Source organism: Maylandia zebra, linkage group LG9 (assembly GCF_041146795.1).
Source record: "Maylandia zebra isolate NMK-2024a linkage group LG9, Mzebra_GT3a, whole genome shotgun sequence".
In the NCBI taxonomy this organism is placed as follows: domain Eukaryota; kingdom Metazoa; phylum Chordata; class Actinopteri; order Cichliformes; family Cichlidae; genus Maylandia; species Maylandia zebra.
The window spans coordinates 440,001-465,404 of record NC_135175.1 but is presented as its reverse complement, the minus strand read 5'-3'; the positions used below and the strand labels follow the sequence as shown (position 1 = coordinate 465,404).

The 25,404-nt window shown below is 44.9% G+C and overlaps 1 protein-coding gene across 1 annotated transcript in view; it reads left to right on the top strand.

The window, feature by feature from the left end:
- Positions 1-25,404, top strand: part of reck (reversion-inducing-cysteine-rich protein with kazal motifs) — an 87,510-nt gene that overhangs the window by 42,219 nt on the left and 19,887 nt on the right. The window contains exons 11-16 of the mRNA XM_014410977.4: positions 8,773-8,985; positions 9,934-10,070; positions 11,175-11,318; positions 11,398-11,586; positions 18,574-18,696; positions 22,836-23,007. Of these exons, the coding sequence (XP_014266463.2) occupies positions 8,773-8,985; positions 9,934-10,070; positions 11,175-11,318; positions 11,398-11,586; positions 18,574-18,696; positions 22,836-23,007 (978 nt within the window). The remainder of the gene's footprint in view (positions 1-8,772; positions 8,986-9,933; positions 10,071-11,174; positions 11,319-11,397; positions 11,587-18,573; positions 18,697-22,835; positions 23,008-25,404) is intronic.

Below are 25,404 nucleotides of genomic sequence, written 5' to 3'. Positions count from 1 at the left end.
CGACCGACCACAGTATGTGAGGACTCAGGGCTGTGTGTCGGACAGGGTCGTCTGCAGTACGGGGGCCCCACAGGGAACGGTTCTGGCTCCGTTCCTCTTCACCATCTACACTGCAGACTTCTCCCACAATTCCACCCAGTGCTTCCTGCAGAAGTTCTCTGATGACTCTGCAATAGTTGGCCTCATCACTGATGGGGACGACAAGGAGTACAGAGGTCTGACCCAAGACTTTGTGGACTGGTGCCAGCAGAACTACCTCCAGATCAACGCCAGTAAAACCAAGGAACTGGTGGTAGACTTCCGCAGGCACAAGCATTCTCCACTGCAACCACTGAACATCCAAGGTATGGACATTGAGGCTGTGGACAGCTACAGGTACCTTGGTGTTCATCTGAACAATAGACTGGACTGGACTCATAACTCAGACGCCCTCTACAGGAAAGGGCAGAGCAGGCTGTACCTGCTGCGGAGACTCAGGTCGTTTGGAGTGGAGGGCCCACTCCTGAAGACCTTCTATGACTCTGTTGTGGCTTCTGCTATCTTTTATGGTGTGGTCTGCTGGGGCGGCAGCATCTCTGCTGGGGACAGGAAGAGACTGAACAGGGTGATCCGAAGGGCCAGCTCTGTTCTAGGACGCCCTCTGGACCCAGTGGAGGTGGTGAGTGACAGGAGAACGGCGGCTAAGCTGTCATCCCTGATGGACAACATCTCCCACCCCATGCAGCAGACTGTGACAGCACTGAGCAGCTCCTTCAGTGGGAGACTGCGGCACCCACGGTGTGGGACGGAGAGATTTCGCAGGTCTTTCCTCCCCACTGCTGTCAGACTCCACAACAAAGACTTTAACTGATCAAGCACACACATCCATACATATGCAATAATACTAAGTGCAATAATCCTTTCTGTCATCGTTGTATTTTTACTCAGTTGTATATAGTATTTGTATTTGTATTCTATTTTTATCTTATTGTATATTTATTTTATTTTATTCTACTGTATATAGTATTTTATTCTATTCTGTACAGTTGTGTACTGTATTTATTCTTATTGTATTCTAATTTTTGCCTCATAACTTTTGCACTGTCCACTTCCTGCTGTGACAAAACAAATTTCCCACGTGTGGGACTAATAAAGGTTATCTTATCTTATCTTATCTTATCTTATCTTAATAACGTGGTTAGCCTACTCAACGTAAATTACACACGAACAACATGAAGCTACTCACGCAGAGAAGAACGGCTGCTGCTGCATCATCATCCTCATCATTTCTGATACACTGGCAGGGCTAGGGGCCAGGACTCTCCTCTTCGGGGTTTTTGGGGGATATTGCTAACTCCGGGTCAGATAACAGGCAACCCACGCACAGTAGATGCGCTCGGTGTGAGGTCTCGCAGCAAGCTATCAAATATGGCACATTTCTGGGCTTTTTAAAAAAAACGCTATGCGTCGCCAGGTGTTTCATCGGATTTGAGGTGTTACCTCCTTTGACAGTATCACAGTATCAGCTTAAAGCACTTGTTGCAGGCTGCTGAGTTTGCATATTTTGCTGTGAAGTACAGCCAGACTTTTCGCCTTGGGCATTTTAATCTGTAGCTCTGCTCTAAAAGAACGTACGTACCTGACCCCGCCTGGCTAGAAGTGTATCACAGCCCAGGAAAAAAAAGCACCGAAATAAAGCACCGAAATGTGCGCTGCTTTTCGGTCTGGTTACTACCGTTTATGTCAGAACACCGGTACCCATCCCTAGATAAGATCAGTAGTTAGTGTAAGTTTTGAAATTTAAGCTTAAAAGTGTGGATTTGGTGCTTTATTCAAATGCAGCTGAGAACAGGTGAGTCTTCAACCTGGATTTAAATAAACTGAGTGTTTCAGCTGATCTGAGGCTTTCTGGGAGTTTGTTCCAGATATAAGGAGCATAAAAGCTGAATGCAGCTTCTCCGTGTCTGGTTCTGACTCTGGGAACTGATAAAAGACCGGATCCAGATGACCTGAGGGATCTGGAAGGTTCATACTGGGTCAGGAGGTCATTGATGTATTTTGGTCCTAAACCATTCAGAGCTTTATAGGCCAGCATCAGAACTTTAAAGTCTATCCTCTGACGGACAGGCAGCCAGTGTAAGGACCTCAGAGCTGGACTGATGTGGTCCACTTTTTTGGTCTTAGTGAGGACTCGAGCAGCAGAGTTCTGAATGAGCTGTAGTTGTCTGACTGATTTTTTAGGTAGACCTGTAAAGATGCTGTTACAGTAATCAAGCCTACTAAAGATGAATGCATGGACTAGTTTTTCCAGGTCCTGTTGAGACATCAGATCTTTTATCCTTGAAATATTCTTGAGGTGATAGTAAGCTGACTTTGTTATTGTCTTAATGTGTTTTTCTAAGTTTAGGTCTGCATCCATCACTACACCCAAATTTCTCGCCTGGTTTGTGGTTTTTAGATGTATAGATTGAAGTTCTCTGGTGACCTGTAATCGTTTTTCTTTGGCGCCAAAGACTATTACCTCAGTTTTGTTTTTGTTTAGCTGGAGAAAATTGTGGCACAACCAGTCATTAATTTCCTCAATGCATTTACCAAGAGCCTGTACAGGGCCTCGGTCTCCTGGTGACATTGTGATATATATTTGTGTGTCATCTGCATAGCTGTGATAGTTTATTTTGTTGTTGTTTATAATCTGTGCCAGTGGGAGCATGTAGATGTTAAACAGAAGGGGTCCCAAGATGGAACCTTGGGGAACTCCACATGTGATACTTGTCTGCTCAGATGTGAAGTTACCTATTGATACAAAGTATTTCCTGTTTTCTAAGTATGTTTTGAACCAGTTTAGTACAGTTCCTGAAAGACCTGCCCAGTTTTCCAGTCGTTTGAGTAATATGTTGTGGTCAACTGTATCAAATGCTGCACTGAGATCCAGTAAAACTAGGACTGACATTTTTCCACTGTCTGTATTCAGACATATGTCATTAAACACTTTGGTCAGAGCGGTTTCAGTGCTGTGGTTCTGTCTAAAACCTGACTGGAAGGCATCGTAGCAATTATTCTGTTTAAGAAGTAATTGAGCTGTTGAGAAACTGCTTTTTCAATGATCTTACTTAAAAATGGGAGATTTGAGATCGGCCTGTAGTTGTTCATTTGTGTCTTGTCAAGATTGTCCTTTTTCAGTATAGGTTTGATTACAGCAGTTTTTAGTGATTCTGGAAACACACCTGATAATAAAGAAAAGTTGACGATCTGTAACAGATCTGACTCTAAAGTCTTTGAGACCTTTTTGAAAAAACTTGTTGGCAGGACATCTAAACAGCAGGAGGAGGAGTTCAGTTGACCTAAGATGTCCTCCAGGTCTTTGCTGTTAATCAGGTGAAACTGTTTGATGGTGTTTAAACAGTTTTTCGGTGGACACAGTACATATCCTGGATCTGCTGTTGATGTACCAATTGCTTGTCCAATCTTTTGGATATTTTTCTGTGAAGAATTTGGCAAAGTCATTGCAGGCCATGGTTGAATGAAGTTCAGCTGCCACCGACACACAAGGGTTTGTTAGGACTGGTTCTTATATAGAGATTGAAAATGTGACGTCACTCAGGGGTAAAACCGCAAAGGATTCTGGGAACTCGTGGCAAGAGGTACTAGCGCACGCAGGCTTTCAATTGAAATCAGTTACACAGCGATAAAAAGAAACACAAAAAATGTCAAGAAGCTGTTGTATTATAACTGCAATAGCCGGTCGCATGACAGCCACGGGAAGCCGACGGGTAAAGAGATCGGTTGTTATCGGATTACGTCGTTGAAGAGAAATTGTTCGAGCCGTGTTTCCGAAGTAACAAAGACGCGACTGGATTGCAGCCATTCAAAGATCAAATATAACGTCCCAGAACCCTCCAGCTCACAGGTTAGTCTGCTCCAAGCATTCCCACAAAGGTCAGTCTGCTGTAGTAGTTAATGCGTCATTTTTCTTAACATAATTGGTGATATAGGTTACAAGCAAGTCTGGCGCTGAACAGAAATTGTCGCGCTATGCTCCTTTGTTTATTGTGCATAAATAGTAAATTGTCCTGACACAATATTGTGTTTCGCTTCTGTTATTATGGTACATTGACAAAAACATATACTTTTATTCACAGGATAAAACAGTTGTTTTGTATCACTAATTGTCCAGTACGATTACAGCATACAGTATTATTGTCACTGCTACATTTCTGTGATGCTACCAGAAATTATTTCCACTACTAATTAATTACCGTTGAGCTCAAAGGTTATATTAATAAACTGTTAACTAATGTGTATTTATGACGAAGATTTGTGAGACTGGTAAACTTATGATATGTACGATGGTCTTTACTTTCTACACGGTGCATTTCAAGGTCCTGTACCCATCCGTCGGTAAACTGTACCTGGGCTTGTTGCAGTGACCTGAAGTTACTAAACTTCATGAGTGTATGCACTCACTCCAAGAAGCATATAATTATAAATATGAGCGTGGTGAAAGTTGGGCAGCACGCTAACATCTTTTGTCCCTCTGTGTGCTCGTGAGGGTCTGACCCTTTCACTCCTTTGATTTTTTCCTCGTATCTTTTCTTTGACTTTTCATCAAGTCTGTCTTTGTACGGACCGGCATTGTTCTCCTTCGTTTTGTACATAACTTATTGGGGGGCAAAGAAAAAACAAGAAGGTATTGGAACCGGAGAATGAACGTTTTGCGGTGCTGCAAATGCTTGCATTTGATGCAAGTACTTGGATTGTTTTGCCACGAGTTCCCGGCATGCAATGCGCGAAAGTCACGTGGTCTGTCAATCTCTATAGCTCTTGGGTGCTCAGTTAGAGTAGAAACAACTCGCCTCATCCATACATGCACTTTTTTCAAAGTGCCTCAGACAACAACCTGGGGTTAGTATGATGCCCTAGTATACTTGGTGTGCAGACTGAGGCGGTCAGGGATCGAGCAGATGGATAATCAATAAACTGATGTCAAATAATCTGTTTTATCAGTTGTATAAGAGCACCAAACAAACTCCCCTCCAGTTACCAGAAGTAGAATAGAAAGACCTTGGTGCACGATGGAGGCCATGTCCTGGCCACGTGTTCGCTGTTTTGTTAAAAATCAGATAACCACAGAATATTGTCTAACTAAATGAGTTCATTAATTATTAGTTAACTAAGCAACTTATTAACTGCTGCCATAAATGTGACTGGGAGTAAAGGGTCAAGAAAGAAACGTCCTGTCATGGTATCTGGGTCATTTTCACATTCGGGCAGGAACTGAGTGGACCGTGTTGAACTTGAGGCAAAGAGCCACCATCAGTGGTGTAAGCCAGTGAGATTATTCCACAGTAGTGTGGGAGAGCATGTCCTCAGGCAGCGCTTTACCTCTGTTAAACTGCTGAGTGTGGTCCACGTAGAACAGCCTCCTCTGCAGTTTGAGCTTCTGAGTTCTTGTATGAAAGAAAATGTGTATAAATAGACCCTGTGGGTTCTGAAATGGAGACACAAATGTATGAATAGACAGACACACAGTGGTGTGTGAATGGGATGGTGGATGAAGTGAAATGGGGCCACTCTGGGAGAATTCAAGAAACATAGCTTCTGACTTAAAGGTCCCCTTCAATTTAAACTGAATAATTATGTAATTAATAACATGAAAATATAAAAAAGACGTTTTTAGCTTCATTTGTTTCTTAAGTTTGAGTAAGAACAGGCTGTCGCTCAGGTTCATATGTGTGTTTGCAGTATAGTGTGTGTTATTTGTACACAGTGTCTCCTGTTGTGAAGCCCACACACAGAGCGTTTCAAAAACAGGAAGTACATGATGAAAAGTTATTTCCAAGTGATTTTATATGTTTATAAATACTAGATACAAAAAAAGTATTTCATTGGTTTTACTGGTGATCCAAACTTTTGGATGTTTTACTTTATTTTGCATATCCAAGTATGGCTGTCCAGATGTTGTTATTGACAGCCTGACAAATACAAACATAACAGAAATACCTTCCCACGTTGTCATACTGCACTTCCATAGGATAGAAGAGCCAAGCAGCCACAGCTGGATAGTTTGTATTGTAGACTAAATGTAGGAAGACTGAGACGTAGTGGGCTGCACCAGTGCAACACCATTTGTTTCTGCTGCTGGCAGTAATTACTGTTGGTGCATTTTCATTTTTGTGACTAAAAGTCGTGCATGACTGTATTTCTGCAGCTGGGAGAAGATTTAATGAATCACGGTTTAGTAAGGTTGGCAGCAGACTGTCCACTGCAAACTGGGCTGAACTGAGCACAAGTCCTATCTCCCACGATAGTATTATGGAGGGCCATGACTGCCAAAATAAATCAAGTTCATCATTAAATAATTTGTTGTGTCATGAATTCATTAAAACTTGTAATAATTAATTAAATATATACGTTGCTTTTAAAGTATCAGTTCATTTAATTTAAAACGTACGATGCATTTTTATTCATTTCCAGTCTAACTAAGGTGCGGCTCGGTGGCATCTACAGACACGGCAGCAGCTCTTCCAGGCCGTCCTCGTGTTACCAGCTGCAGACCTGTTCTGCGTGAAACCTGATCTCATGAATAATTACCAGCTTCTCTAACCTCACTGCTAAGAGTTTTTGACAGTATTTTCCGATCAACATATTTTGGGCATATGGGTCTATAATTAGCTGTTACGGTTTTGTTCTTCACTGGTATCAATGACATCATAGATCCTTTAAACTTGTTTTGGTGTGTCGCACATGTGATCAGTCTGTAAGCACAAACGTTTGGACACACCTTCTCATTTAATGGTTCTTCTTTATTTTCATGACTGTTTACATTGTAGATTCTCACTGAAGGCATCAAAACTATGAATGAACACAAACAAAAAAGTATGAATTAACTCAGAACGTTTGATATTTGAGATTCTTTGTAACATCCAGCCTTTGCTTTGATTCCTGCTTTGCTCACTCTTGGCGTTCTCTCCATGAGCTTCATGAGTCGTCACCTGAAATGGTTTCCAACAGTCTGGAAGGAGTTCCCAGAGATGCTGAGCACTTGTTGGTCCTTTTGCCTTCACTGTGCGCTCCATCTCATCCCAAACCATCTCCACTGGTCAGGTGACTGTGCAGGCTAGACCACCAGCACTCCATCACTCTCCTTGTTGGTCAGATAGCCCTGACACAGCCTGACATGTCAGTTGGCTACCTATTTCATCTGCAGGATAAGGACACCTGTCAATACTCTCTTCCCCCCACCATAACTGTTTTTTTTTGTGGGTGATTGTGAGTGTGCAACACCCCCAAGCTCCATCGTGGACCTGACACAGAGCAGCTAGAAATTTTAAGTGGCTGTATCTGAACCTCTTTTTTTATTTAAAAATATAACAGCACTAGAAAAGGCACTATAACACTTTTATAACACTTTGCAGCCTGTCTTTTAGATAAGATAAGATAAGATAGAACTTTATTAATCCCTCGGGTGGGTTCCTCTGGGAAATTCGATTTCCAAAAAAGCACAGCACCGACAGAAGTTACAGATTTATACACACACACATATATATAAATACAGAGACAATATAAATAAAATATACGAAGGGGATAAATAGAATAAATAGGAATAAAAATAAAAATACAAGTGAATTGCACATTTCAAGTATTGAGTCTATTGCACCGTTGACTATTTACAAAAGTATTGCACAAAAGGTATTGCACAGTGAGGTGAAGAGGCACTACAGCTTAGTTGTTCCCTCCTTTGTCCTCCTGTTTCCCCTCCCTCTCCCCTCCAGGGAGGAGTTAAACAGTCTGATGGCGTGTGGGACAAAGGAGTTTTTAAGTCTGTTAGTTCTTGTCTTTGGGAGAAGCAACCTGTCACTGAACAGACTCTTCTGGTTGTTTTACTCACAGCAATAAGTATAAATATCAGGAAGGTAGTTCAACCAGTGTAGGCGCAGTGGTAGAGGCTAGGAGGCTTTTTTCTGGTTTATGCTTTTGTTTTATTTTTTTATTCATATTATTGTCTTGTGGATGTTATGCTGGAGCAGGCGGGGTCAACGCCAGACTGATGAAAGATAAGAGAAGAAAGCAGAGAAACAGGAAAAGGAAACGGGAGACAGAAAAAGAGAGGAATGCTGCTTCTGTACACAGCACCAACACACACAGGGAGGTACACACACACACAGAAAAAACACTATTTTACTCTGTGTGCGTGTGTGTGTGTCAGGATGTGACACTGCAATAATGAGACGCAGAGGCTGATAGGGGAAGACCCAGGAGATGCTGGCCGTCCACAGCAGCAGAGCTGTATCAGTACCTGTGGAGATTTCAAACTGCACTCTTTTACGCAGCAACCACAGTGCAGACTTCCACTGATATTTGCCACATTAAGAATAAATTCCTCTCAGAGAACTCTGTCAGAAAACGATGGAAAAGCCTGACTCTGTACTGCTGCACTCCTGCATGGACTAAGCTCCTGTTAGCCTGACCCCGTGCATTACCACATTTAGTTTTGCTTTGGAAGTCAAACCTAAGTTGGCCATGATGGTTACAGAATCCCCACACACACAGAGTGATAGAACCACACCCAGAACCTTCCCTGTGGAACCGTCGGTATTTTAAACCACCAATTAGCTGACTCACTTGAGACTAAACCCACCAATCAGACTCCACAGACGATTCCTGATGTGGTCAAGAAGGGAAAACCTGTGTGACGTTTCTCAGAGGATCTCTGGCTCCCTCTGTGGGAGCTGCTGCACGTGCACCGCTGAACAGCTCATTGACTTCCTGTTGTGTTTCTGTGTCTGTCCACAGGCCGACGGAGCTGTTTCGCAGCTGTAACATCCAGTCAGACCAGGGTGCCATGAATGACATCAAGCTGTGGTCTAATGGTACAATTAAGATGCCCTTCATGAACATCCCTGTGCTGGACATTAGGAAGTGTCAGCCCCACATGTGGAAGGCTGTGGCCTGCGCCCTGCAGATCAAACCCTGCCACAGCAGGTCCAGAGGGAGCGTTATATGCAAGTAGGTCTCCTCTCACCTTCACATGACTGTTGTTGTACTTCTCTCTGTTATATCTATAATGAATGTAAAGCTCTGTCATAATACAACCAATAAGAAACGAATGTGAGTCCTCAATGACTTAACCCCTCACCCTATCGCACCTGTGTTGAATAAAGATGGCGGCTGTGTGTGTGGCGTGCCGTCAGCTGTTACCTGCTTTGTAAATTGATTAACACTCTGCATCACAGCAGACGTGACACTAGTTCGTCTGTCCTTCTCCCACTCCCCTCTGCCCCTGAGATACTTTTATTATCCTCTCCTTGGGGCAGCAACTCATCCCGACCCCAGAGTGGGAACAACTCCCCCTTCTGGCCAAAAAAACCATGGCTTCAGTATTAAAGGCACTAAATGTGATATCTGCCACTTCAGCTTGGCTGTGAACCACCTCAGTGCAAGCTGGAGGCCATCAGCTGATGTGACAAGAAAAAAATGTTACACAGCATTGTTACTTTGTATTTTGTTTAAACTTGTACCCACTTTATTTTATTTAGAATTCGGGTTCAGTGTTACCTTGGGATATTCCTCTTGTCATCCATCCATTCTCTTCCACTTATCCTTATCAGGGTCGCGGGGGGCTGTAGCCTACCCCAGCTACCATAGGGCAAGAGGCGGGGACAGGTAGCCTAATGAAGGGCGAACACAGAGAGAAATAAAACCATTCACACTCACTCAGATTCAGTTTAGATTGACCTAACCCCACTAACTGAATGTGTTTGGATTGTGGGAGGAAGCCAGAGGGAACCCAGGCAAGCACGGGAAGAACATGCAAACTTCACACATATTTTAGTTTATTTAGAATGTTTTTACTGACTTTAACTAAATCATTTTAAAATCTCGAACAAATAAAGTATTGTTGTCTTTTCTTGTCTTGTACGTACCAGCTGTTCTATTTGTTTTATCTGTCTTCAGATCAGATTGTGTGGATATCCTGACCCAGTGTGGAGATACAAAACGTTTTCACGAAGGACAAACACCAGAGAGGATCTGTGAGCTCCTGTCGCCTATTGATGACCCTGAACACTGCATCCCTCTCTACAGATACCTTAGTGAGTCAGGTTACTCCAGCGTTTGTTTGCATTATACAGAAACAGAAGGGATCAGCTGTAAATGAAACAGATGCAGTCTTGTAATTCAATAACAAAAGAAAAACTTTTGAAAAATCAATTGAGTTTGCCACTAGAGGGCAGCAGAGCACAGATGCTCAGAAGCTGGTGGATACAGTACATCCTACAATGTTGTTTTGAATAACATTTTAGCAAACACGTTGCTGCTTGTAACACAGCAGACTTAAAGAAATATTATCATCCCGATCCAATGCTCAGTGGTTTCAAAATGGGCCTTTCAGTGATTACAGTCACTAGTGTTTGACATTTTCTGTGTCGCTGTTTCCTGTTGCCAAGGTAATGCACTGAAAACAAGAAACTGAAAGAGTTATTATCATTATTATTATTATTTTAATTATTGTTATTGTTTGTCTGCACACTGGGAACATTAGCCAAGCTAATGGTGTAGTTCAGTTATTCTTAACAGAAATGATGCCTAAAACACAAGCGTCTGTGCCCCTGACGTTACCAGTAGCCAAGATGACTGAGTTGCTTTTTTTTTCTTTAATTACCTTCAGCTTAAGGCTAGTTTTGATGATATGGTACAAATGTAAATAGATTCACGCGTTGCTTTATACAATAAAAAAGCATACATTATACACATGCACAGTAGAATGTGCAGCAATTTTCTGTAGTTGTTTTGTCAGTCTTTGGCTCCTAGTCCCAAATCATGGATGTTAGAGCATCCAGTTCATGCCAAAAATGGTCTCTAATAGTTTCAGCTTTTAATTTGAAGTTCATGTAGACCTTTTTTACAACAACAGTTGTCCCAACACTTATTATATTTGAAGTTACTGAATGATCTGATCAATAAGCACATGTGTCCTATTTAATGGAAAGACAGAGTCAGGCTCAGCTGGAACTGTCTTTCCATTACATAGGACTAAGGGCTGGACATCGAGCCTCTATATGCTACGTATTAGAATTCATAGTAGATTTGCATTAGGTCTCTTTTCTCCTGATGAGACTTTTCTTTTGAAAACACATATTCACATTCTTAAAAACAGAAAGCATTAATGGTACTTTCCTTTTCCACACACCATTAAGCACCCAGCTCCCTAGGCAGCAACACTGTTAAGGAGGTTATCCATCCATGCAATCCTAACCCCTGTCCAAGCAACCACATATGCCAGGTGAACAGGAAGGGCTGCCTCGATGAGCTAAACTGTCAGCCATACCTCTGTGTGCCAGGTAAGACAAACTACAGTCCGTTTCTGCAGCTTCACATTATTCACATTCAAGAGGCTGAAGTCTGTTTTTATGTTTTCAGGCTGCAAAATGGGTGAAGCCTCTGAGTTCTTGGTGCAACAGGATGCTCGTATCCAAGTGCCTACGCGCACTGATCCTACGGTTTGCTTCGAGGTGTGCAGCTGTGGTCCCAGTGGGCGACTGGAGAACTGTGTGGAGATGCCCTGCATGGACACCAGCAAGCCCTGCATAGTAGGAGGACAGAGGAAGAGTAGGACTCTTAAAGACATACAATTCTTATAGTATACAGTTAGTTTTTAAGCATTTGGACAATGAAGCAATTCTTTTAGTAATTTTGCCTCTGCATACGAGGAAAGAAGATTTTAAATCAAACAATCCAGATGTTTTTGAAGTGAAGGCTTTCACCTTTCATTCATGGGATTTAACAGAAGTACTGCATTAACTGCCATTTCTATTACATATCTCCCAATTTTAAGAAGCTCAACAATAATTATCTTGATGCATTGCTAATTCTCATTCCTGCCTCCTCATACTTGGCTGCAAACTCTTTCAAGGTGAGCTGGAGGCCTGATGAAGGGATCTGAAGACTGCACCGTAGGTGGCTGACAGTTGGTGTCATTACCCACCCTTCTGTTCAGTGACTGTCGTTCAACAGAGGAGGTGGCTTACAACAACATAGATGGCCTCTCTCTCCTCTGGTCCAAAATGTGAACATTAGCATCCTCGCCTGTATCTTTTAAGTGCAGATGTACAGCTGACTCTTGTCCTGTCAGAGGTGGCTCTTCTATGTTCTGCCATACGTTTATGGAGCAGCTGTTTGGTTTCTCCATTGTAGAGGTCTGAGCATTCTGTGCTGCACTGCATGGTGTGAACGATTCAGACCCGGCATGGCGTTAATTGGCTGTTTTCATTTAATTCAGACACACACACTCTTGCACAAAATGGTTCGACCAAATATCTCTGGCATGGTCAGCTTTTCAGCTGACCCCACACTTCTTTCTTGTCTCCAATCTCTGGCGACACTAAAAAGGGAAGAGAGTTCATCAGTCTGACTGCCTCCACCTGGACCTCAGCCTCCCTCCCCCACCCCTCCTACACTGCAGCAGAGCCAAAGGCCACACCCCTGCCACACCGACCCACTGCCCGACTGAGGCTTGGGCCGCATCTGGCCAGAGCCCTCTGTTTGAGGCATCTGTCTGCAGGATGAAAGTGAGGCAAAAGTTAAGTGTGTTGAGCAGCAGCTCCCCACAGAGAGCCTTTTTCAACGGCACAAACGCACCGCTGAGCCAGATCTTGGACACAAACACGGACACGAACCGGCGATAGTACCCAGCCAGCCCCAGGAACCACCTCACCTACTTTTTGGTCTTGGGGCACGGGCAGGATCCAATGGTGGCTGTCTTCTCCGCCTGTGGATGCGCCTGCCTGCCTCCCAAGTGGTACCCCAGATACTGTACCTCCCTCAGTCCAACTGCGCACTTCTTTGGGTTGGCCGTGAGCCCTGCCTGCCTCAGGGAATGCAGGACCGTGCCCACCCTCTGCACATGCTCTGCCCAGGTGTTCCTGTGGATGATCACATCAGCCCGGTAGGCAGCAGAATATGCAGCAGGTGTGACCAGGTGCAGGCGGCGCCAGCACCTGGTCCGTGAGGCACTGGACAGTGGCAGGGGCTCTGAACAAGCCAAATGGAAGAGAGACAAATTGGTACAAACCGTGCAGAGTGGAGAATGATTTTCCTTGGACTCTGCAGACAAGGGAATCTGCCAATAGCCCTTGGTTAAATCCAGTGTCGTAAAAAAATTGAGTGGTGCCTAACCAGTCCAGGAGTTCATCAAGCCGGGGCATGGGGTAGGCATCAAACCGTGACACCTTGTTCACCTTGTAGGTAGACGACACAGAACCATATAGACCCACCTTTCTTCATGACCAGAACTATGGGGCTACACCAAGCTCTGTGTGACTCTTCTATTACTCCCATTTTCAGCATCTCTGCCAATTCCTTCTGAACAATTTGCTGTTTATGTTCAGCTCAATTCATCTCTGTCCTTCACCAGGCTCATTGGAGAAGTGATTTCAGCCTCTCGCCATCCTCTAAGGAGGTTGAGGTGATATACCTGTGTGGCTCTTCCCCTGCCGATGTTGACTTCATAGTCATTATTGCCAACCCATGGTGTGACCAAGAATGGATGTGTATGTGTGTTGCAGTGCTGGTGGCCGGCGGGCTGCTACTCCATGCTCCCTCTGCCCCCATGGCCAGGTGCTCCTCTGCTAGCGTGACTGCAGTCTCCACTCTCATCGTGGCATATCCCCTGGCAGCCCCTCCACAGTCCTCCCCATCATCTGACTGGCCCAGAACTGCAGTTAATGATACTTCGAGGAGAGGCCCAAACAATCCAGCACAGCGCTGTGAATTTCCCTAAAGCTACCTCGGTACGTTGGTGGTAGGCTCAGAGACGCCGTGGGAGACCCTCCAGACAGCAGTGGAAGCAGCCACCGTGCCTACTCAGTGGCAAGCCACTGACATGCCTCTGCTGTGGCCTGGAAGGTCTCCAAAAAGACCTGCAGGTTGTTGCCCTCCGCCATCCGGTGCATCGGGGTGGCTCCATCCACCCTCTCCAACACCTGCGTCTGCCGCTAAGCTTGCTCACGGTGCATCAGCATTTGAGCCAGGAGCTGAAGCAGCTGCGTGGACTAAGGGCTGGACATCGAGCCTGGATTTGGGCACCACTGTGAATGGTTCAATCCCGACATGGCATTAATTGGCTGTTTTGCCACTTTTATTTAGGCGCACACACACAGAATGGTTCAGCACCAAACATCTCTGGCATGGTCAGCTTTTCAGCTGAACCCACAATTCTCTCTTGTCTCTGTCCCCGGTGACACTAAAAAGGGAAGAGAGATTATCAGCCTGACTACCTCCACCTGGCCCTCAGCCTCCATGGCACTGCCCTTTGAACCCACTGCACCACCGTCCCACTGCAGCAGAGCTAAAGACCACACCCCTGCCACACACAGATTACAGTTTGCTGCTTAGCTTGTGTGGGAGTTTGAGAAAAACCAGTTTTTAACTGGGAGTGAGTCTGAAGTGCAATGGGATGTGCTGAGGAAAAACTTTGAGTTTCTTTGTGTTTATCCAAGTTAATATAACCACATGTTTTAAGAGCATGTTCCTTTTCTTTCCCTTCTGCCTTAGAGGGAATGTTTTCTTCCTGCAGTTGCAGGGTCCTGATCCTGGTGGTAGTCAAACAGTAGACACTTGTCTTTGTGTGTAGGTTTCCAGTAAACGTCAGTGTTGAGGCTTCCAACCTCTGCAGTGCACAGAGCACGTTCTAAAACAAAAGTCTTTGTATCTACTCCGATGAACTTTGTGTTTCTATCCACTGAGATGATGTGAACAGTGAAGGCTTCTCCTTCTTGAGTTTTGATTGTGACTTAGGAGTAATCCTTATATCTGTACCAGTGGGTAGCTGCTATCCCTTTGATAGAGCCAAGATCTTTACTTTCCACTGCCTCCATGGCTACAGTGGATCTAAAAGAAAGGGTGCAAATCTGATCAGGGTCAAAGCTGGTTCTGTTGTGTAAGGAGCTGTCTCACTACGGCTGGTCTCTGGCAGCTCCACTGCCTCCACAGGCCCAGTAACATTACTTACTAACAGTTGGGAAAGGTATGGATATTCTGTATTTAAGTAGAAGTATAGATACTAGTGTTAAAAATTACTCCTGTAAAAGTTGAAGTACTCATTCAACTTCTTTACTCAAGTAAAAGTAAAAAAGTACAGACTCTGAAATATGCTCAGTGTAAGAAAGCAAAAGATAAGCTTTGGAGGACATTTGAAGCTAACTGAGCCTCACAGTGTTATCGTAATGATTCAGCTTAAATCAGAAGAAAGAGAAGGAAAATTAAATTCACCAGGTGGGGAACCCTAAAATCAGTTGTTGTGGCTCAGTGTGGGGAAAGAATCATAACTCACAATTATTTTTATTAAGAGCTCCAGTAGATTTTCTTCTTCACTGCTCTCTGTGGATGTACACACCTGAATTCAACAAGGTGGAAGCAGATGGTTCACGAGTTCATCCTCTACGTCAGTGTTTTCCAACCTTTTGGAGCCACGGTAGATATTTCACATTACAAAAATCCCACGGCACACCACCAAACAAAAATATCACAAAAAGGACATTGATAAGATTTCCCTGCATAACAGTCAGAGCAGAATTGGCTCAGTTTGTCCCCAGTGTACCTTTTGTGCTTTCTCCTGACCACTGCTCATGCTAGGGCCTTCATCTAGCTCGGAGTTTTCTCCAGGACCAAGGTCAGACTGACTACTTTTTCACATATTTATCTATTGCTATGTACTGTCCTCCCGTGACTCATGCCAGTCGCTTACTAATCTAATCAGGTGGACCCAGATAGTCTTCCATGGCACACCTGGTCACAGTACACTCACAGTACACTGTTTATCCTGTCTTTTTTCTAGTTCATATAAAGTTGGTATGAAGGTGGAATTCAGTGAATGAATATCAGCATCATCAGCTAAAATGTATATGAATCTCTGCTGCACATGATGTACGCTAACTGTGACCATGAACCCACTGCCACTGTTCTTTAATTTGAACCCATCACAGTGCAGTGAACTAACCTGTTTATCTGACACTAACCTGCAGAGGATTTTCATGCAGCCTTTAAATAACACAGTTAGTCTGCCTCAGTTTGAGTTTTTTCATATTGTGAAACAAAACAAATCAGTGTCACATGTACAGACCCATTTAAAAACAAGGGCTTACATGCAGTCTTTGCATTTATAGTTTATTAAATACCACTGAGCAGCCCTTTAAAGCTAACCCTATTTTTCTTCATCTCTGAGTAAAGTTAGCCCTCATTCTTCTCTCTCCTTGTGAAGACAACACAAACAGTTTGTGAGTTTGCTGATAGAAAAGCTGCATTTGAAATGACCTGCTACTTAAAAAGCATCAGTCACTTTATGCTTGCCTTCTGTAGGGCTAGCTACACTGCCACTTTAACCCCTGGCTTTGGCACATGTCATCTGTTTTCATGCAACATCCCCTGGTGTTTAGGCTCAAATCGGTTCGATGTATGAAGGCCCACAGCAACGAAATAATAACTTAGAATTCATTAAGCCTAAGGTAACCAGCCTGTTTTGAAAATGTAATCAGAATCAGAATCAGAATACTTTATTGATCCCTGGGGGAAATTATTTTTTGTTACAGTGCTCCATTATAAACCAACATTAAGACAAGACAGACAATACACTAACTAAGAATAGTACAATATATACATATATATACATACATACATACATACATACATACATACATACATAAGTCACTCATAAATAAATATTTGGAAAAGAAACATGTGTAGTTGTAGCAGCAAACAGTGTGTTAAGTGGATGCGTTGTACAGGGAGATGGCCACAGGCAGGAATGATTTCCTGTGTCGTTCAGTGGTGCTTTTCGGTAATCTCAGTCTCTCACTGAACGAGCTCCTGTGACTGACCAACATGTCATGGAGTGGGTGGGAGGTGTTATCCAACATTGTCTTTATCTTGGACAGCATCCGCCTCTCCGACACCACCTTGAGGGTGTCCAGCTCCATCCCCACAACATTACTGGCCTTACGGATCAGTTTATTAAGTCTGTTGGCATCTGCTGCCCTCAGCCTGCTCCCCCAGCATGCAACAGCATAGAGGATCGCACTGGCCACAACAGACTCATAGAAAATCCTGAGCATTTTCTGGCAGATGTTGAAGGACCTCAGTCGCCTCAAAAAATAGAGACGACTCTGGCCCTTCCTGTAAAGTGCTGTGGTGTTTTTAGCCCAGTCCAGTTTATTGTCAATGTGTACTCCAAGGACTACAAAGTACAGATATTTGTTTGAAAATGTAGGAAGTAAAAGTACAAAGTTATCAGAACTACTGAAGTAAAGTACACATACCTGAAAATTCTGCTAAAGTACAGTAATGAAATATTTTTACTTAGTTACTTTCCACGTCTGCTTACTACTAATTAGCAGTGTTAATTGTCATTCATGTTAATGTTACTAACCTATACAAAGTTCAGTGTTGAACGCGTTAGAATGCAAACATAAGGTTACAATAATGTAGAGCTGGGCAATAGAACGATAACGATATGTATTGCGAAATAACTTTTTCTCGATAGAAAAATTAGACTATTGCGATAGACCTCGCCGCTCTTGTCCTCTTAAAAAAAAAAAAAGAACAGCCAATCCAAATTAAGTAGCGCAGAGCCGAACCAATCACAGCCGCAGCGTCACGTCACGTGACTTGTTACGTACAGCACAAGTGCCAAGCCGCACATGTGTATTTGTTTGGGAAGCAGCCAGCGGGTAATGGAGGAAATGAGTGTGCCGACTAGAGAAAAATCAACCGAGAGCGTGACCGAAGGTTACCGAAGAGAAAACAGATGATGGTTCCAACGCCGGAGAGATTGTCGAATGGAAGAGCCATAGAAGTTCCGTAGTGTAAAAGTATTTCGGCTATTTCAAGTCTGACAAAAAACAGAGCACTGTAAATTGTGCCGAAAGCAAGTCTGGAAATACAATAAACTGGTGCATGCTCAATCTCTTTGATATTGACAAAAGTTAGTCAATTTTGTCTGTTCTTCTGTAAAACAAACTAAGATTTATTTTTAGAATTAATATTTTGTTTCTAAGTGGAATTGACAGTTTAGTCTGTTTCGTTTGTTCTATTTTGAAACTTAAACGCTTTAGCGGCTGCCTTTTGTGTAGTTTGCAATATTTGCCTTTATTTATCTGAAAAAGTCTCATGTTCCTTAAGTACATCTACCCTGTTGAACTTATTATGGGAAATAAATATTTAAATAAAAACAAGCTGCTGATTATTTCACATTTTACCTGTGAGCAACGGCACATTTAAATCTTACAAATATAGTTATTTGGCTTATATCGTGATAGATATCGTTATCGCCTGAAATGAAAAAAATATATCGTGATATGAAAAAATCTTATATCGCCCAGCTCTACAATAATGCACTTCAGTCTACGGTCTGAGCACAGTGATGAGTTGGTGAGTGCTGTTGACTTATTCCAAGTGTCACTGGTAGCAATGGGTACTACAGATACACTATTAATGTAACTGAACTCCTGGTTGTGGTTACACTGTGAAATCTGAGCGATGAATCTTGCACATTCAGTTCAGCAACTTTCTAACATGTTTTTGGTCGATATGTGTTACCGACAGGCCATGGGACCTCTTTCAAGACCGACTGCCACAACTGTTACTGCTTTGCTGGTGAGACCGTCTGCTCCACTAAAGAGTGTCTCAGCTCTGGATACACAGATGACAGTCATCGACACTTTACTGGTTAGTGTTTCAATAGAGTTTGGACATTTCTGATAATGAACTACAGGTTAATCCATCCATCCATCCATACTCATCCGCTTTATCCGGGGCCGGGTCGGGGGGGCAGCAGCCTAAGCAGAGAAGCCCAGACCTCCCTCTCCCCAGCCACCTCCTCCAGCTTATCCGGGGGAACACCAAGGCGTTCCCAGGCCAGCCGAGAGATATAATCTCTCCAGCGTGTCCTGGGTTTGCCCCGGGGCCTCCTCCCGGTGGGACATGCCTGGAACACCTCATCCAGGAGGCGCCCAGGAGGCATCCTTGTCAGATGCCCGAACCACCTTGGCTGGCTCCTTTCGATGTGGAGGAGCAGCAGCTCTACTCTGAGCCACTCCCGGATGGCTGCACAGGTGGTGATCAGTTGACAGCTCAGCCCCTCTCTTTACCCGAGTGTCCAGAACATATGGTCGCAGGTCTGCTGATACGATTACAAAATCGATCATCGACCTGCGGCCTAGAGCGTCCTGCTGCCACGTCCACTTATGGACACTCTTATGTTTGAACATGGTGTTCGTTATGGCCAAACTGTGATTTGCACAGAAGTCCAATAACAAAGAACTGCTTGGGTTCATGTCAGGGAGGCCATTCCTCCCAATCACACCCCTCCAGGTCTCTCTGTCGTTACCCACGTGAGCATTGAAGTCTCCCAGAAAGACAACAGAGTTTCCAGGTGGAGCACCTTCCAGCACCCCACCCAGAGACTCTAAGTAGGCTGGGTACTCTGAACTGCCACTCGGCGCATAAGCGCAGATGACAGTCAGGACCCGTTCCCCGACCCTAAGGCACAGGGAACAAACCCTCTCATCCACCGGGAAGAACCCTAATATACCGGCAAAAAGCCGAGGGGATATTAGAATACCCACCCCAGCCCGCTGCCTCTCACCAGGAGCAACTCCAGACTGAGACAGAGTCCAGCCCCTCTCCAGGAGACTGGTTCCAGAGCCCAAGCCATGCGTAGAGGTGAGCCCGACTATATCTAGCCGGTACCTCTCAACCTCACGCACTAACTCAGGCTCCTTCCCCACCAGAGAGGTGACATTCCATGTCCCTATTGCCAGTCTTGGCAGCCGGGGATCAGTCCGCCAGGGCCTCCAATGCACCCGACCCCTATGGCGCCTCCTGTGGGTGGTGGGCCTGCGGGAGGATGGGCCCATGTCCCCTTTTCGGGTTGTGCCCGGCCGGGCCCCATGGACTAAGGCCCGGCCACCAGACACTCGCCCTCGGGCACCCTCCCCAGGCCTGGCTCCAGGGCGGGGCCCCGGTAACCCTATCCAGGGCAGGGTAAACTGTTCCCTCGATGTTTTTCTCATAAGGGTCTTCTGAATCGCTCTTTGTCTGGTCCCTCACCCAGGACCAATTTGCCAGCCCCCAGACAACATACCCCCTGGGATCCGTGGGACAGACAAACCCCTCCACCATGGTATGGTAGCGATTCACAGAGAGGCAGGTTAATGCAATATTATTTTATTAAATATAAGAGATAAAAGTGGCTTTTGTTGGTTATGAAAACATGTTAGACATGTACGATGGATTATCCCCAAATTCAGTGTTGAAGAAAAGAAAAATCACACTTGTCCAAGAATATTCCACGCAGTAACATCCAGAGCCCAACAGGAAGCCGATGTCAAAGCACAAAACTAAACAAAGGTTTAAAATACCACTTTTTTAGCCTTGAAAAGTTTGCAATTTACAGCCTTATAAAAGCCTCTTCATAACTGTTGTGGCTTCTGACTATTTTTCACCACAAAAATTCTGCACACCTGAATGGGCATCATGTGGCTTGAAGGAAAAAAAGACAATAAAAATAATTAAATACAATTCCTACGAACTGCCTCACTTACTGCTTGTACATTTATAAAATTATAACATTTATTTCCATCTGAACTTCATCAGGTATACCTGGACTATATATTCCCAATAAATGTGTGATACAGTGCTTCTGGAAAGTATTGTAATGTTGTAGCCTTATTTCAACATGAATTAAATTCACTTTTCACCAAAATAATTAAAGAGATAAGGGTTGTTTTTAGAGGTGTTTAACATTTAAGAACATTACTAATTATTTGCAAGAGCCAAACTGAGTGACATTCACTTTTGACATGCACCTCAGGTGCATCGGCCCAACCAGGGGGCTCTCTAACTGGTGGGGAGGTTGTCATATCTTTGCAGGTGGTCTCCTCACTACAGGAGCTCACTCTGCAGGTGGGGGAGAGATATAGGAGAGGTGGAGAATGAACTCAACCTGGGTGTCTATTGTCTTGTGTAATTTGGGAGATGATTGGATGATGGGGTGGGTGCAGTTTTCTCTGGGGTGGAGTCGGGTGGGCTGCCCCGGACTCTGTGGGGCTGGGCGGTGCTGCTGCTGCGGGCCCCGGTCTGGATGGGCCTGGGCCCCCTTGCCCTGGTGGGTTCCAGAGTGTGAGGGTGCCTACTGGGGTCAGCGGGGGAGCTGGCCCCAGGGAGGGGCCGCTTGCCCCTCCCTTTCTTCCCTCCCCATCCTCAGCTGCCTCCCTATTCCCGCTCTACCACACCCACCCACACACGCAGGGCTTGGGGTGCAGGTATGTCACCAAGGTGCAGGGGGGGCACTCCCCCTCTGTCCCCTTCTGGCCGCCTGTGCCTCAATTTTATTCTGCAGCCTAGACATCCACATTACTCACACTCTCACATAACACATACATATAGGGCCTTGGGGGTGGGCACATTTTACAGCATCCAGAGGATGGTCGGTGTACTCCAACCCACCTCTGGCGCTGGTGCCCTACCCTCAATTTTAAATGCATGTAGACACTAAGGGTTTTCGGGAGGAGCTGTGCTGCTCTCTGAGAGGAAGCTAGTACCATGCTCTCCTGAGTTTTAAATGCACTTTAGAACAGCACACAGCAACATTACATATGAGCGGGCGTAGGGAGGTTTGAGGTCTTCACTCACCCCGGTTCTGTTAGCCGTCAGGGCTGGGGGGCTGGGAGGAGGTGCTGGCCGTCAGACTGGGGTCTGGGATGCGGGGCCTCCCCGCTACTGCAGATAAGGAGGTGGTCCGCTTGCCTCCACCCCAGAGAGAAGGGTTACATCTCCTGGGTTTAGGTGCGGCTTGCCCCTCTGAGGGCGGGGGTACCTGGACCTGGGATATAGAGTATGTTTGGGGAGTGCGACTGTCTGTGCAGTGTCTATTTGTGTCTGTCTACACGTTGGGTGAGTGCCGAGTATTTGGTTGTGTATATGGGGTGGAAATGCACGTCTGTGTCCGCGTGTGCCTGTTCGCAAACCTTTGGAACACAAGCATGCTGATCCACACAGGTATGCACACAGGTGTACACACGGGTGTTCACAGACGCGGACTACAGCTTTCTTGGCTGCTGCCTCAAAGCACACTGTGCGCTGTCTATCTTGCGTGCTGCACAATATCGTTTAATATTTAGTATCTACTGTTATCTACTGCTAGCTAGTTTATTGTGATGGTGCTGTTTTTATTATGTTGCTCTTTTTGTTTGCTTTCTCTTCTGTTTTTTATTTTTCTCCATACAGGTGATCCAGGTGTTTTGTTTGTTTTTCTTTCTTTCTTCCCCCCCTTCTCACCGTCTCTTCTCCCCTCTGGTTTTCTTTCTCTCCCTCTCTTTCTTTCATTCTTTCTCCCTGTCCTATCCCCCAGTCATGTCTGTCCCGTTTGTAGGAACTGAAAATAAAATAAATACATAATTATAATAAAGGTCAATCAAATGGACCAATATGGCAAGGCCATGATGATCCACTTGGTAAAATAAATCCGCTTGGCATCTTTCTTGGCCTTAAGACAACAATTCTGATGGCTAAAGATCCAAACGGGACACAAAAAAAGGAAAGAAAAAAAAAGAGATATGGGTTTATGATTAGATTGCTAAAATTGCATCCGGTGGGTTAAAAAGCAAGGCATGGACAGAACTAAACCCCAGTATTCTGAGATGTTTGCCTCTACTTTGGAGAGTATGATGGGTTAGAATACAACCCTAACAGGTTATTTTCCTTAAAGCAAATTGTTTCTTTTAGCTTTCTGTTAACTCTTGGTTGTATATAAGTCACGCTTCTCAGTGAAATAGTGGTTTCTGTCTCCCTCTGCCCTCCCCTAGGTCTTCCCTGTAGCTGCCAGGACCGCTTTGTTCCAGTGTGTGCCTCTAATGGGCGGACATATCCCAGTGCCTGCGTTGCTCGATGTATGGGATTCAAGGACAGTCAGTTTGTCTTTGGCCCGTGCCACCTCAGTAAACCATGTGCCAGCAAACCCTGCCAGAGAAACCAGAGGTGGGTTCAGTACATTTTACTTGCTCTCTGTCCTTGTCCCAACTAGGGATGGGAATTGATACGAATTTTGGAATTCTGATTCCATTATCAACATCACTTATCAATTCAATTCCTTATCGATTCTCTTGTCGGTTCTATCAAGGTCAAGGTAACTTTATTTATACCCAAAGACAAGGTAAATTTGCTTTACAGAAAAATGACAGCATTTGGCATCCCTTTAAAAAAACACACATACCTAGTAAATATATAAAGCTCACTGTGGCACATATATAGTAATTTTAATATTTCGAATCAAAAACAGTTCCTATTTAATTCAGTGACAGCAACAGGGACAAAGCTATTTTTATAACGCTTTGTCCTGCATCTCGGAAATAGAAACCTCCGTCCTGAGGAAAGAAGCTGAAATTCACCCCTTAGAGGATGGGAACCATTTTTAAGGATTGATAAAGCCATCCTCTGTACCTGCTTAGAATACAGGGAGGCTAAACAAGACTGTGGCTCACCTATCAGACGACTATTTGGGTGGTCTTTAGGTCGGCTTCACCACTAGAAGACATTATATTCATGCAAATTAACTGCATGCTGTGTGGTCAAATGTTTGTGCATGTTGGAAGTTGTCACGGTGGGCTGCGCTGGGGTATTTTGTGAATGGGCCCAAAAGCAGATGCAGAGAGGTATAGCTGGTTTCAACACAAAGTGAGCCTTTATTCAGGCTGAAGGCAGCTGCAAACATGAAACTATAAACAAACTATGACTGACTGTGAAAACTGATGAGTATTCACAAAACAGGAACTCCAGCAACACTTGAGGGAAGATGAACAACTTTAATAATAGACCAACGCGTTTCGGCTTGTGGCCTTCATCAGGGTCATGCAGTACCTTACATTACTTCGAAACATATTGCAAATGCAGGACTCAAACTGCAGGACTCTGAAGGGTTACGATTAAAGTGGATTTATTTACAGAGTGACACCTGGTGCTTTATACAGTGGCTAAGGGGAAAGGGCTCTAGGGAATCGAGGAAAGGGAAACACGTCCAAAAGCTCTTCACCAAGACAGTCACCCACAGGTCCAACTCGCAATCTATGCTGACGCTCACTCACGACACACTCGCTCGAGTGTCCAGTCACAATGGGACTAGAGAGGTAAGGTTTGAGCTGGAAGACAACATGCATGTGCATATTGCGAGTTAACTTCAGACAGGCAGAAACAGGGTTAGGAGGGTTGAGAGCCAGTTTTCTAGAATCTTTCCAGATTCTACTAGCCCTCTGCTGGGCTAATGGGGAGGTCAAGGGTCCGATGTCGGTCTGCCAGCTGCTTGTTCTGTTCCTTGGTTGGAAGGAGAGCGGCTCAGGTGGCCCTCCATAGGCAGCAAAACCTGCGCAGATGATGAATGTAAGGGACTGAAGCCACGGTCAAAGATGATGTCCAAAGGATCCCATGGAGCCGGAAGATGTGGTTCGTGACGAGTTGGGCTGTAGGGAGTTTAGATAAGGCCACAAAGTGAGCCACTTTAGAAAAGCAATCAACGATAGTTAAAATTACCGTGTTCCTGGCATAGGGAGGTAGACCGGTCACGAAGTCAAGGGCAATGTGTGACCACGGTCGTACAGGGGTTGGCAAAAGTTGAAGCAGGCCAATGGGGGGAGAGCTCTTTGACTTGTTTTGAGGTAGTGCTGGCAGAAACATACTACCTTGTGTCCTTGGCCAGCGGTGTTCACCAGAAGAGGTGTTAAAGGAAGGAGATCGTTTGGTGAATCCCTGGACGGCAGGTGAACTTGGTATTATCTGTCCAGTGGAGTACCTGAGGCCGGACAGAGGATGAAACATAAAGTCTCTTGGTGGGCCGGGTACAGGGTGAGGTTCCAACCACTGAGCCTCCCAAATAGCTGATTTGGTCTCCCAGGTCACCGCTCCCATGATGCAGGTACGTGGGAGAATCCAGGATTCTTGGGAGTGTCTTCAGAGGTCGAGAATTGCCGGGAGAGCCCGTCGGGCTTTATGTTGCGTGAACAAGGCCTGTAAGTGTTGGAAAAGTTGAAACAGGTGAAAAACAGAGCCCACGTGGCTTGTCGGGCGTTTAGCCAATTGGCGGACTGCAGATAGGCAGGTTCTTATGATCGGTCCAGACGATGAATGTTTTTGAAGTTCCTTCGAGCCAGTGCCGCCACTCCTGCAAGACAAGCATTACGGCTAGGAGTTCCCAGGTCCCCTACTTCATAGTTATGTTCTGCAGGAGTAACAGTAGTAAGCACAGGGGTGGAGCTTACCTTCATGGTCTTTCTAGCGCACAGCTCCCACCCCAGGGTCGGAGGCATCCTCCTCCATGATGAACTGGCGTGTGTTAGGTCCAGTAGTGATAGGATAGGAGTAGAGACGAAGGGTTTCTTGAGGTGG